This window comes from Lichenostomus cassidix, chromosome 1 (genome assembly GCF_008360975.1).
Source record: "Lichenostomus cassidix isolate B80296 chromosome 1, HeHo_3.0, whole genome shotgun sequence".
Classification (NCBI taxonomy): domain Eukaryota; kingdom Metazoa; phylum Chordata; class Aves; order Passeriformes; family Meliphagidae; genus Lichenostomus; species Lichenostomus cassidix.
Genome location: NC_139479.1, coordinates 14369720 through 14384707, shown reverse-complemented (window position 1 = coordinate 14384707; position 14988 = coordinate 14369720). Strand labels below are relative to the sequence as shown.

Genomic DNA, 14988 nt, shown 5'->3' with positions numbered 1-14988 from the left:
TGCACAGCAGTCCAGGACATCCAGCTACAATCCACAACTGTATTCCAGTGCCTCCTACTACTGCATTGCAGGAATCAACTGACATTTTCATGTATAGGGGAAAAACCAATAAATCAATATATCTGTTACTCTGCTCCACCTTATAGTTATGGCTTGACATTAAAGAGTTTATTAATACAATACATATGGTAGAATGTTTTCATTTAAGTTTGAAGCCTGTTTGGTAGCTGCTCAGCAATTAAACACATCCTGCACCTTCAGAGATTCTGTTTAGACAAAATAATCTGATCTTTACTTTTCTTGTATAAAAGATGACAATGACTTTGTCATGATACTTCATTCTGTGACAAAGAAACAATCCATCCACCAAGAGACAGCACTGATTTTTTTTTTTTTAAGCAGATGTACTCACCTGGACAATTGAATGCACTCCAACTGTCTGCATTGCTTGGCTTTCATCATCTGATGCAATAGCTACAAAACTAAATCCCCGAAAAAGCTGATGTGCATTAGCACTGGGTGGGATACCAGGTGAATCTGAAAAATACATCATTTACTTACAAGCACAGTCTTTAATACGTAGTTATGAGATTAAGTATTAAAATTTTGGTAGCAGTTTAAATTTGTAAAGACAACACTTTCTATCAAATTTTGAATAGAAAAATCTGAAGTTCAAATTCTACCTTTTGAATATGTAAATTACCTCGTTTGTATCTCTTTACCTTTTGGAGTTTTTGCTGTAAACTCAGGGTCAAAATAAAATGTATCTTCGGGTCTGCCAGTTGCAGGTTTAAAAGGAGGATGAATTTCTCTCCGGTACAGTTTCTGAAGAGAAGGAACACATTGTAAATGCAAATGTTATATGAACCATAAAAGACTTAACCAAGAAATTTACTGGATTGATTTTGAGTTAGATACTCACATTCCAATCTATTCTGGAAAAGAATGCATGCCTCTTAATTTCTTCTACTCCATCAGGACCTGCTCCTTTTATAATGAAAAAGAAGACTGTTAATTATTTTCTTCTGCATTAATTTTAGATCTGTGACTAGCAGAAATGATAACACTTTAGTCATCACTTGAAGAGCAAACTACATTCATACTTTAAAGCCTATTTTACACAAGAAACAAAATTTTAGTCAATTTAATGATCACTGATGTTATGAAGATCATAATCAAATTTAGAATATTCTGCTAAAAACTTTACCTAATCTGTTTGCTGGGTTTCTTTTGAAGAGCATTCGCAGGAGACTCTGTGCTTCAGGACTCAAGAACTGGGGCATTCCAAGTTTGGCCCTATAGAATAAAAATAATTAATACTATACAAATATATCTAAGTTAGAATTAACTCTGCATACCCCCTGTCCTTTGTCATTCAAAAAGTCCATAATAAACAAAGTAGCATCACTCAGAAATTGCCTTCAGACATCAGACACAGAGCAAAAGTGCTGTCAGTCATGTAAACGTGTGGTTTTAAAATTTTTTTAATAGTATAATGTTTTCATTAATGACTCAGGAACTTGAAGAAGAGGTAGAAAAACATATAGAGAATAGCTACAGGATAGCAGTTAAGAAACTTGTAAATTTTCATAATATGCTTTGATCCACTTATAGGTCCTGTTACTACCAAATAACACCAAACAAAGCATTCTGATACTTATATAGAAGACCGTTTAGAAGGAGTAAGAAAACTACCACACTATGACATACATCAAGAACACCCAGGTAACCTAAACTAGAACACTGAAATTGAATTAAGGTAGGACTGATCTTGCAGGATTAGCAGGTAAAAAAAACCACAAAAAACCCCCCAAACCAAACCAAACCAATCACTCTTTTCCTTTTTTCTCCCCTCCCCAGTCTATTTCAAGTATTACTTTTCCAAGTTGCCAGTCTTGAATTTTTAGATTTAAGTTTTTGTACTTCTTTGATTTCATTTTTGTAATCCATGCCATATTGTTTTTTCTTCATTTAACACTAAGCCTCCATTCTCTCACTGTTATTAGAGCTTACTTTTTCTTGTAACTATGATAATGGTAAGGAGGGATAGCATTCCCTCCTGTCCATCACTAACTTAACCTGTAGCTTGTATTTTTCTGTAACAGTCCATGACACAAGGTCCCTGTGTTTCCACCAGAGGACATGATCTGTCTTGTGTTCCAGGTATTTGTACATATTCACCTACATGTCACTTGTGTAGGTGCATACGTGTTGCCACTGATTTACTATTCATCACTTTAAAACTAGAATTTACTAAATTTTCCATTCCTTTCAGCATTAAAAAAGCTGGGGGCAGGAAGGAGGAAAATGTGAAAAACTTTGGCTTCTTTGGACTCTTCAATAACATACTACAGACAGATCAAGGCCACCAGTGGAGTGGAGGAATGGGCAGAGAGCCATCCAGTGCTTCCTGACTGCCATGCACCGCTAGCAGCTGAATTCTTTGTCATGCGCTTTATATTCTGTGAGTTCATTTCATGCTCACTTGATGTCATTTCAGCTCCTAGTCAAGTACCACAGAGCTACACTGAAAGCAGGAAGCAGGGAACACACTGACTGCGGAGGCACAATGGTGTCATTTACAATGCTGTTGAAGGACTGAGATCAGACAACTATGACAGGACTGTGCTGGAGTGGAGGGGATTCTTTGTTTGTCCTGTTATAATCCAAAACAGCTCCAAGACTAGGATGCAGCTCTGGAGGTTCAGCATGAGAGGTCAACTGCCTAGAAGAATCTAAAACCAGGCCAAAAACGTAAGTACAATTAGTCTTATGGAAAAGTGGACCAATAAACAGAAACAATAGGCAGAACAAATTCTAAAGAATTGGTGTGTGCTGCAGTCCACAGTGGAGTGAATGAGAGGCCCTTGTGCAAACCCCAATGATTTAAGACTTTCATTGCTCCTTCTCCATCAGAAAGGAGTACCTTTCACAAAATCCTGTAGCAGGCACATGACGGAGGAAAAGGAAAGGCAATTGCCAGGTCCTCAGAATTTGTATGTTATACAACTACATGAGTGACAGCAATTTTTTTCTGACATTCCTGATGGACATTGACAAAATTTTATATGAAGGCATACCTCTTCAGTAAAGGAGAAAAGATGTTTAAAAATTTAACTTTTTTGCTGCAACCTACGATTTCTTCAAACTGCAGAGTTTTAGGTAAAACACACAAGAATAAACAAAAATTGGTCTTGATAATGTTGTGACAAGTAAAGAACCCAAAAAAAAAGTTTGTTGTAAGAAGAATGCATTTTCTGTGGAGTTTTAGGAACAGAAGAAAAGCAATAGATCTTAAATATACATTATGAAAACAGGCATTCATATGCACACCTGTCCATTTTAAAGTTTTATGAAAAATTTAAGGAAAAATAAACTAGTATGCAGAAATTAAAAAGAAAACATAGGCCAGGAAAAAAAGTGCGAACTTATCAGAAAACACTTTAAAATATCTTCTGGTTTTCAGCTGCTTATATTCCAAAACCAAAACACTTCTATGTATGATAATATTCATGAGCATACTAAATATTAAAAGAGGGTAAAATGTCTTTACATCATAGCACGCTTTCCGTGCAGCTATTTGAAACTAATAATGAAGACTAGAAGGTGAAAAAGAAAGAAGTTGGAAAGGGCATTAAGAGATACATGCTCAAATGAAATCTTAAAGTAATTACAGAATCATAGAAACCTGTAATTGCTTAGGTTGGAAAAGACCTTTATGATTATCAAGTCCAACCATTAAGCAAGCACCACCCAGTCCACCACTAAATCATATCCCTAAGTGCCGCATCTTTTTAAAAAACCTCCAGGGATGGTAACACAGCCACTTCCCCAGGCAGCCTGTTCCAGTACTTTACAACCCTCTGAATGAAGAATTTTTCCCAATATCCAGTATAAACCTCCCACAGTGCAACCTCAGGTCATTCCTCTCATCCTGTTGCTTCTTACTATGGAGCAGAGACCAACCCCCACCTGGCTACAGCCTCCTTTCAGGTAGTTGTAGAGAGAGGTAAGATCTCCCCTGAGCCTTCTCCAGGATAAACAATCCCAGCTCCCTCAGAAGATTCTCACAGGACTTGTGCTCCACACCCTTCACCGCTCCATTGCTCTTCTCTGGACACACTCCAGCACCTCAATGTCCTCATAGTGAGAAGCCACACTGGACACAGGTATGCCATCACCAGAGCTGAGTATGGGGGACAATAACTGCCCTGGTCCTGCTGGCCACACTAGTGCTGATAAATGACATTGGCCTTCTCAGCCACTTGGGCACAGGTGGCTCATGTTCAGCAGTTGTTGACCAACACCCCCTGGTGCTTTTCTGCCAGGCAGCTTTGAAGCCATTTTTCCCTAAGTCTGGAGTGCTCACTGAGGTTGTTGACCCAAGAGCAGGACCTGGCACTTGGCCTCACTGAACCTCATCCTACTGGCCTCATCCTATTGATTCAGCCTGTGCAGATCCCTCTGTAGAGCCTTCCTACCCTTCAGCAGATCCACATTCCCTCTTATCCAAGTTGGGGGCGCCTGCAAACTGACTGAGGGTACACTCAATGCCCTTGTCCAGGCTGATAAAGACGTTAAACAGGAGTGGCCCCTGGGAAACACCATTTGTGACCAGCCACCAGCTGAATTTCACTCCATTCAGCACCACTCTCTGGGCTATGAATGACTATGAACATCAATTACCTGAACAGATGCAAGGATATTCTACATGGCAGCTGAATACAGAAGATATTTATAGCAACAGTGAAAAGACTGTTGAGGAACAGAGTGGAGTCACATGCAGGCAAAGAGAAGAAGAGAAAGATGTGACTCATGAGGCACAGATAGAAAAAAATGCATGGCTCCTGAAACAAGTGAGAGTGCAGCTGAACTATCTCAGACTAGCTTCTTGTAAATAGGAGGCGGTCAGAAGTAGTTTACTCTTGCTGTGAATAGATAGAACTTTTTAGTTAAAGACATTGAATAATCACAACATGAAGATTTGATCTGGCATGGTGCTGAGGCAGCAGAAGAAACTAGCATCACTAAATATATTTGCAAATAAGATGAGGAAGAAAACAAAGGGCAAAGAATAACACAACATGTTTGCATTACGAAAGCAAAAACAAGGAAAATAATGAGTGTGTTTTCTAGCCGTTTTCATATTCTATTTAGAGAAAAGATAAAAGTGTTCCATATATTTATTTTTCAAAACAGGCTGTTGGTGCAAAAGAAATTCCAGCTTTGATATATGGGTAGACAATTGGTTAACAGGACTGAGAACAATGATAAACAATGAAGCAGAAAACAAATGAGAAAACTAAGATAGTCTTATGAGTTTCCATGGAAAAAAAATGGCATTAGTTAAAAATAGGTGGAAACAGAGAAGTGAACCTATGCTATGAGGAAACAGACTTGTTTGCACAGTGTTTGGCTACAGTCCCAAAAATGGGGCAGTTACACCATAGGTTGTATCAGTTTAGAGAATATGTGGGGACTTGGCAAGGAAAAAAGCAGACCTTCATTAGCAAAAACAAGAACATTAACTGCATGAAGGAAAGCAATTCCCACAAAAGAGCTAATGTAAAATCAATGCCGAAAATAGCGAACGGGAAAATTGCAGCTTAGGCAAGTCATAGGAAAGTACAGAAGGGAGGAGTATTGGGGAGGCAAGTAGGGTGAGGAGCTGGTAAGATAAAGAAGGATGAGTGAAAATGCTTTCTCAAAAAAACTGCAAAAACCTAAAACAAAGGAAAAAAACCCGACAAGGAAAAAATGCACAGGTTATCAAAAAAGGTAAGAAAGTTAAAAAATATTATGGAAATAAGATGGGAGATATCATATGGTTGGAGAACTTATTATTACAGATTAAAGAGCTGCTATGAAATCCTTTGTACCTGGTATGGCAGAGGAATAGTAAAGCAAATTAGATAGGCAGCAAAGGGAATTAATAATATGGAATAGGGAGTGAGGATTTACCAGTACCTTTGAAAATGAGGGAAGAGTAGAAATTAGATATTGCAGCCCGGAGGGCATCCCTGTAGAATACCTGATGAGATATATAAATAAGAGTGTACTCACTTGAGAATCATAGTCATGGTTTCTTTTCTGTCTTTCCCTTGGAAAGGTAGAGTACCAGTGAGCATTTCAAACTGTATAGAGTAAAACTTTCATCAATTACATTACCTGGACAAAAGCTAATTTTTGACAAAACTACTTAGCATCTTAACCTTCCAAAATTCATGCATGTTAACAATCAAGTCTGTGCAAAACAACTTCATTGTACAGTTTAAATTGCTAAGAACATTGAGCAGCCTTTGCCATTTTTAAAGCTGCAAAATATTTTCCTATATTGATACCTCGCTTTACATGCTTTTACCTGAGCAATTTAGTCTATAATGTTCTGTGTTTCATTTCTGCCTAAAAAGTTTGTTCTAGGAACACCTGATCTATACAACTGCATTTTTAGTTTTCAGCAAAGGGGAGGGGGTAGGGAAAAAGGTTTTCCTTTCAAAAGTTAGTGATGATTTCTCCTCATGCACAGATTTTTAAAAAGGTCAAAATTTTGAAAATTGGCATGTACATAGCCTTCATTGGGAAGGGGAAAAGGTTAGCTGATTGACAAAGACATGCATGATGAAAAGTGGTTACTATATGCATACAGTGGAAATAAAGCCTGAAGGAACATGGAAGAGCTACACAGTACGTGCATGCACATTCTGCAGTGCCTGGCAGTAAGAAACAGACACTGCTAAAATACTGATTTGCTCTGAAAGTGACTGAGTAAAAATAGGTAAATATAAAGGCATTCCTGTTGGACTGCAGTATACTGCAGGGATATCAGATCTAAGCGAGGCAGTGAAAGCAGTCTGACAGCAGTCATGGCAGCCAGCACTGAGGCAGAAATCCTGATTTTTTTTGTTTGAAAATCGCAAAATAATTTAGTTCAATGAAATTTCATGGCATACAGTTAAAGACATCAAAATTAAAATAATTATAAAGGAACCCTCTGAACAGCTTAGGGAAACTAAAGTAATCCTGAATACAATGTATCCCCTATTCCCCTCTTTTCTGGTATGACCTAAACATTCAGCCTCCTAAACATTAAAAATGTACATGGATAACTTGAATGTGTGTGACTGTAGAATTTTTAGATCTACAATAAGAGCGTGAAGTTGCACTGATACTATTCTTTAAAATACCATTTTATTGAAATAAAATCTGAATTTCTTACTGCCATCTCTTCAGTCCTGCTAGGTAATTTATACTCTAAATAATATTTTCTACAGATATATTAAGAAATTAAATTTAATAATAATGCCAACATGAAAAAAGCCTACTTTTAACTTTAACACTTAAGACAATTTTCAAGACAATGTGAGAGGGATAAACCAAAACTGTAAGAAGACAAAGATTTTTTTGTTTGTTTTTTGTTTAGAATGATCTTCAGAAGTTGCACTTGGAAAAAACCCCACCTTTTTTAAAAGGTAAATTTGTAGTGCTCCACTTACACTTGCTTGAAATACAAAGTTTCTTTACCAAGCTGCTAATTTGTCAGAAGCACACGCATTTACATTAACAGCTCAGTGTGTGTATTCTTTGTCCCCTCTCCCAAACACTATGTTCCAACATTAATAGGCCAATAGTACATAAAGAATAAGCCAGCATTGGCCTTCCATACTTATGTTTTATTTCAGCAGGGGAGTACCTTAATGATTCTGAAAATTCTAAATGAGTGTTTTTATTCGTACAGCATCCCTTAAAGCTGCCACTATTTTAAAGGACAAATTGGAATATATTTCTTAACAATGGCTTAAACATACTTCATGTCTAGCAACACCAGAAAAGAAGCCAAATGATTTGCTGAAATATCTTTATAGTCTCCATTTCTATGCTATAACTTCTGCTCATGCTAGTTGCTGTGTACTTACACCACACCAACCATCACTTGAATTTTTGATCAACTCAGAATTTAGGAATGATTTTAAAGTGGATACATATAGATTGTCTATAAAAATTACAAACTATAAATGCAAGCAACAAAAAAATGTCTTAGAGAAAACTGCACTGTATTTCCTATACCAATTTCGAGAATTTGGGTTTTAAGGTAATACTTTTGTATTCAGAGTAGAAGCCGAAGTATTTAATTTGCTGTGCACTTAGGATTGTGAAACCTACCCCAGTTACATCCAACATCTTTCAGCAATTTTCAATTATACCATATCCACTTGATAAACACCAAATTATGTTTTCCAGCTTTATAAATTAAAGCTGAAGTTTAATTATGTTTGTGTTATCAACAACAAATATTCTGCAACTACATTGTAATTATCTTTTAATTAACTGTTCTTAGTGATAAAATGTGCAGTTGTGAGGAGTGTGTGTGCTTGTCTGGTGAGAGTTTAGTTATACGGTGCTACTTTTACATAGTCAGTTTTCAGATCACAACAGCATTCTAAATAATCAAAAAGTGATAAGATAACCTATTCTCAGACACAAGAGTCCTTCCTGTACTATAAAGCACACACATTAGTTTGTACTGTTACAGTCATATGTAGCAGAAGCAGTAAGAAATGAATACATTCATACAATTATTTAATCTCCACGTCAAAAATGCACAAATATTTTAGATATTAAGTCTTTCAGCATTCCTTAAATACCAGACATGATCCATTATTCTTTTCCAATTCATACTCCATTTATGTATTATTTCCTCCAACCCTGAAACTTTACAGCAATTACCCCTTGCAGAAACACCACAAGCAACTATATCCCATATCAGCTCGGTGTCATTTAGGTAATTTTGTTGTGTGAGAACAACAGTTGCCATTATTCTACTAAGTTGTAATTACACCGCAGATTCTAACTAGAAAGTTACCAATATTCTTTTTCCTCTTGAATGTAAATTCAAATTTAAAATTTGGATCTCAATTTCTTCCCCACTTTGGAATAGACGGTATTTTTCTGTATACTTTCGTATTCCTCTTGGTCTCCATAACATTCAAACTACTATAGATGTAAAGTATTTGAATTAAATGATAATAAAAATATGGCATATTGTTGGTGCTGATATGATACCCAGTCCATGTTCTTGATCCAAACTGTGTGGTGTTATTAAATTCACACATTTTAGGCTTCCTTTGTAGTTAAAATTCATGTAAAGCTCACCTTAGGGGTTAGTGTTTGATTTGTTTCACCAAACCTTGCAAAGCACAGTTTTACTATTATTTACATTTACCCGAAACCTACCATTAAAACACCAAACGACCACCAGTCTGCACTCTGCGTATGGCCTCGTCTGTTAACAACTTCTGGTGCCATATATTCCACTGTCCCACAGAAAGAGTAGGCTTTTTTTTCATGATCAATTGACTCCTTACTTAAGCCAAAATCTGAAAGAAAAAAAACCAAAACAGTTCCAAGTGGAATTTTTTTTAAAATCACTCATGGTTGATACTTTTACCATAATGTGAAATGTTAGGCTTATATAATTTTATATACAACCAAATACTAACATGGGAATTACAGGATTCTCCTTCCCTCCCCACATTATTACAGGTCCATAACATGAGATATACTTGTAAAGCAGGTATCTTATATAAATATTTTAATATTTCATTTATTTCATGCTAATTACACTACTTGATTCCACAGTTAAATTACCTATCAGTTAAAATTACTTATTTTATCATATTGGTTTACCAAAAGGAAAATGCAAAGATTTTAGTATGAACAGAAATGATCCTAGTGTTGCAATTTCTTTATTCACCTGTCAATTTGATATGTCCTTCCTCATCAAGCAGGATGCTAAAAAACAATAAAAAGAACATATAAAAACTGATTAAAACATCTTTTAAGTGTTGCTTCAGACAACATACTGACAATATTTAGGAAAAAACAGAAGAGCATACACAAAGACAGAATTAAACATGCATGATAATGAATTATTAGAAGACACTTTCAAACTACAGATTTTCTATGCCTTCCATTCTTTTTTTTTAAAGATTAAGAAGCAATCTGTTTATCAGAGTTTTATTCAATTACTTTATTAAATTCAGTATGTAGTAACCTTTACACTGAACTTTCAGTTTTGACCATGAGCAGCCAATGCAGCACTATCATAATTGTTAAAAACAGAGGCATAGTTCTGTTTCTCTTATACCAGGTATGTTTTCATATGTATACAAAACAGGTATTAATTTGTAATTACCATTTCAAAAGGTGTTGACCACTTCAAATAACATCAAGTAAAAAAACATTGTCATGCTGTACCAAAGGACAGGACCTACAGGCCCTATACTTGGAGCAAGCCTTAGGCTTCCACCTTTTCACTTCACTCCACAGAGAAAGGCCACACCTTCTCTGGGATGCCAACGGTCCTTGACTACCACCCAGTATCATTGCATTGCAAAGCATGCAGAGTATTCCAGAACTGGATTTTGTAACACCCCTTACACAGTAAGCTCCTCCAGCTTCTCCTGTGAGGAGCTGTGTTTCCTCCTGGGGTAAGCTGTGACCCAGGCCCCATCACTTTCCTTCTCCACTTTGCAGTTTCCATGGAAGGAAACATTGAACCATGTCCTCAAGTGTCATATGCAAACACTGCCTTCCTGCCCTCCAGCAGACCAACACTTCCACCCAACTGGGTGTTGTCTGTGGATTGCTCAGGGTGCACCCAATGCCCTCATCCAGGTCTCCAATGAAGATGTGAAATAGGAGTGGTCCCAACACAAAGCCCTGGGGAACACCACTGGTGACCAGCCTCTGGCTGGATGTAATTCCATTCACCACCACTCTCTGGGTCTGGTCATCCAGTCAGTTTTTTACCCAGTGAAGAGTGCACTGGTCCACACCATGGGAAGCCAGTTTCCCCAGGAGAATGCTGTGGGAAATGGTGTCAAAGACATAGAAACACAGAATATATGGGGCTGATGGGAATGTCTCAAACACCGAAAGTCATTTTGCTGTGGAACCAACCACAGCTGGTTGGCAATACAGACAAGAATTGCTAGTAATAAGCAAGGATTGCTGGTAATAACACATTGTGAGAAAGAACAAGATGTGCCTGGAAAAGAGGCCATGCAGAGATAGGGCAGCGCTTTTCTGGGAAAAACATCCTTCTCTACTTCCTGGAGATAAGCACAACCTAGTACAGTACAAGCACAGGAACGAGGTTAGAGAAGTGGGCATGGACTGTGGGGGGAGAACAAGACCACCCAATAGCCCCAAAGACCTCCAATTGATTTACAGAAAAGTCTGAAAAAACAGACTGTGCACAACAAGTAATTTGTAAAGAAAATGAGAAACGTACCTTCATGGCAGGGAAACCTATCCATAAAAACATACCCCCACCAAGCCCAGGTGGCGCCCCCAGGACCCCGGGGTATCCCAGGATATCCCATCAGTTGGGCTGACACTGGAGCCAAAACTGGTGATCCCTTTTTCGTTGCTTTTCTCTCTCCCTCTTTCAATTCACCTTTTCTTTTCATCTTACCCCTTTCTCCAAACCCCACCGCCATGTGCTTCTGTATCTACTGGCCAGGGACTAAAATACCGATTTCCCTGCCAGGTGTCTAATTTACTAATAGAGCCTTGTTATTTTTTTCAGAACCTCTGACTTCTGTTGTTCCATTCCACCATAAGCATTTACAAATCTTGGGTGCTCCCTTCCCCTCTGAGGGTGGGATATCACAAACTGCTTTACCAAAGTCTAGGTAGACAACATCCAGAGCCTTTCCCTCATCCACTAAGCAGGTCACCTCAGCATAGAAGATGATCAGGTTGGTCAAGCAGGACCTGTCTTGCATAAACCCAAGCTGGCCTAACCTGAACCCCTGGTCATCCTGTATGTGTTACATGATGGCACTCAAGATGATGACTCCACAACCCTCCCTGGCAATGAGGGCAGGCTGACATGCCTGCAGTTTCCTGGTTTCTCCTTCCAACCCTTCTTATAAATGGGCCTCACATTTGCCAGCTTCCAGTCACCTGGGACTTCCATGGTTGACCTGGACTGCTGGTAAATGATGGAAAGTGCCTTGGTGAGTTCTTCTACCAGCTCCCTCAGTACTCCTGGGTGACTCCCATCTGGTTCTTTTAAAGCTCTTTTTTTGAGGACTTTTTAAGTTCTAAGTTGCACAGCACTTTGCTGGCCTTTCTCTCCTAGGTTATGGGGGCTTCATTCTGTTCCCAATGTATATCTTCCAGCTCAGGGGGTTGGGTAACTTGACAACAACTGGTCTTGTTGTTAAAGACTGAGGCAAGTAAGGCATAAAGTACTTCAGCCTTTTCTTCATCCTTTGTCACTATTTTTCCCCTCACATCCAACAAAGGACAGAGATTCTCCTTGGCCCTCCTTTTGTTTCTGATGTATTTGTACAAATATTTTTTTCCCGTCTTCTGCTTCTGGGATTTCTAAAATCTCGATAATCCTTTCATCCTTGCTGCTGCAAGGATCTCCATCCCCTAACCTCACTGCTATGGCAGACCAAAGGACCTTGGTAGAACACTGTCCCTCAGACAGTGGCGTGCCACCCCCAGGCTTATCTCTGGCTTTGTCCCCATTCCTTCAAACAGAGTTTAAAGCTCTCTCAACAAGCCCCCCTAACTCCTCAGCTAAGATCCATTTTCCTCTTTGAGGCAGGTGAAATCCAACCTTTTAAGCAAAAATAGCTCACAAAACTCCCCCATCCCCCTCTGTTCAATTCATATAGTAAATTACTGAAATTTAACAGTTGGGAAAAAGTGCAGAGGTAGAAATGCTGTAGAAATGAAATTAATACACTGCATTTTTCACAGAGGAGCCTTACTTTTCTGGTTTTAGGTCCCGGTATATTATTCCAAGACTGTGTAGATGGTCTAAAGCAAGTGCTAATTCTGCCAGATAAAATTTAACATCGTCTTCTGTGAACATCACCTGGAAAAATAACACAACATATTTGACATATGAAATCTGTAAAAGTTACACCAGCACCAACTAAACAACAACACTGCTTTTTCACTGAAGATTCTTTATAATACTTGAATTAATTTCTATACAAAACACTAGAAAATTCAAATTTCTTGGTTACACAAAAACTAGGATTTTGTAATGTACACAATTTCATACTTGAACATATTTGAAAAAGAACTTTTAAAGACAATATATTATTCTTTCTGCAAACTGGGAGATTATCTGTTTCTGGTTGTTCAAGAAAACGGATAAACACATTGTAGTGAAACTGAAATATTTTGGAAGCACTGAAAGAATGTGATCACCTCTTGTTTGAAAGGGATCACTGCATTTCCGAACAGCAAATGGACCAAAGAAGTCCAAATGCCTAAATTTCATCTACGAAGTTAGAGAGAAGAAAAATATGTGTATCTTGGCTTTGAAAAGACTGTCTCTAGGTACTTCGAGAAAGAAGTTACAGGTAAACTGGTGGTAAAACCTGCAAGGTGTAGCCTGAGATGTAACTGCAGAAAAGGCAGATCAAAGCGTAAATTAAGAAAACAGCCTGCGTAAGAGCACAGCGGGGATCCCAGGTAGCAATGCCACTTTTTGGATTAGGAAGATAAACTAATCCCTGTTTACGTTCATTGAAATGAACATATTGTCCCAATATATCAACTGTTGTGATCCCTGACAGAATACATTACAATTCAGCTCTTCTGAGATTGTATAAAGAGATAAAAATAAAAAGAGATCCTGTATGACTCGATTCTGTTTCAGTTACTACTCAGTTACTGTATTTGCTTTGATGTCAGAATCTAAGACTAATACCTTAAGATAAAGCATCTAGACACAGAAAAAAGAATGGCAATAGGGAGCAAAGATGAACGTTATTTTAAACAAGAGTTACGAATGCACAATATATTTTCCCCTAAGTAGTTTCAAGAGAGAAAGCTATACTAAAGCTTGTACAAAAGGTTGTTGCTGATGTTACTTCTACAAAAGAGCCAATATTTAGTGCAGGCATATTCAAGAAGGGAAATCTCTATTAGAAACATTTAAAAGCTCAAATAATAAAAAATCCCATGAGGATGATAATACACCCACACTACATTCTTTAAAACCATTGTAAGGGACTCATCTTTCCTAACCTTAAACATCTGCAGTGTAGGTAGGTATGCAGCTTTAATTTAATCACTTTTCCCTTTGTAGTCAATAGGAAAAAAGCAACAACTTGTAGTTCATCTGATCTATTTCAAAATCACACAGATTGGTATGAGGATGATATTAATAGCATCCAGTGTGCCCATTTCGCTCACCAGTTGTAAACACTTTGCTTAGATTCAGGTACCTATAATGAATATTTCTCATCTAATCATGTTAAATTTTATAAATTCGAGTGGCTCAAGATGAAAAAGTCATCAGCGAAAGCCAATATACATTCTTTCTTGGGAATCAAGAACAAACTATGAACTTGAAAAGTGTCTCAATTTTAGAGCACTAATAACGTTTTAGTTATCTGTGGCAAAATAAACCACAAAAGGCAGCTTGAAACAGATGGCATCATCAAAATAAATGTAATAATTTATGTGGTCAGTGCAGAAATGAAGATACATCTATACACAAAATGCATTCCATTCTACTCTGCTCTTAATAACAATATAGCTTTGCAGTGGTGACCCAGGTGTCCCAGATACTGTTGTAGAAAAGGAAAATAGAAAGCAGCTACAACTGCAACTGCAAACCCAGGTTACGAGACACACATTGGATATAATCTCTATCCTTACATATTTTTGTTGCAAGTTTTTGAACATGAGTGATGGAAAACAAAAAGTTTAAAAAATATGATGATAACATTAGATGTTAATATGGTTTTAGGAATTATAATCAAATTAAATTGAGGCAAAGAAACACTTCGAAGTTGTTATGTTCTACATGTACACAGCTATATTACCATCATGTCAGGGGCAAAACATTCACTTTTTGAAAATTACTAAACTAAGTGGAATACAATTCTCTCTTTTAAAATATTCATACATAATGCAATTCTTCATTCATAGGTAAAAAAAAAAATC

At 37.5% G+C, this 14988-nt stretch overlaps 1 protein-coding gene across 3 annotated transcripts in view; it reads right to left on the bottom strand.

Annotated features, from left to right (window-relative positions):
• RPS6KA3 (ribosomal protein S6 kinase A3) overlaps positions 1-14988 on the bottom strand; it is a 75272-nt gene that overhangs the window by 17940 nt on the left and 42344 nt on the right. For all 3 annotated transcript variants that reach the window (XM_085050877.1, XM_085050886.1, XM_085050895.1), the window contains 8 exons: positions 12792-12898; positions 9752-9789; positions 9232-9374; positions 6064-6134; positions 1208-1296; positions 923-987; positions 723-825; positions 413-537 (listed from right to left, as the gene is read on the bottom strand). In XM_085050877.1, coding sequence (XP_084907003.1) covers positions 413-537; positions 723-825; positions 923-987; positions 1208-1296; positions 6064-6134; positions 9232-9374; positions 9752-9789; positions 12792-12898 — 741 coding nt within the window. The remainder of the gene's footprint in view (positions 1-412; positions 538-722; positions 826-922; positions 988-1207; positions 1297-6063; positions 6135-9231; positions 9375-9751; positions 9790-12791; positions 12899-14988) is intronic.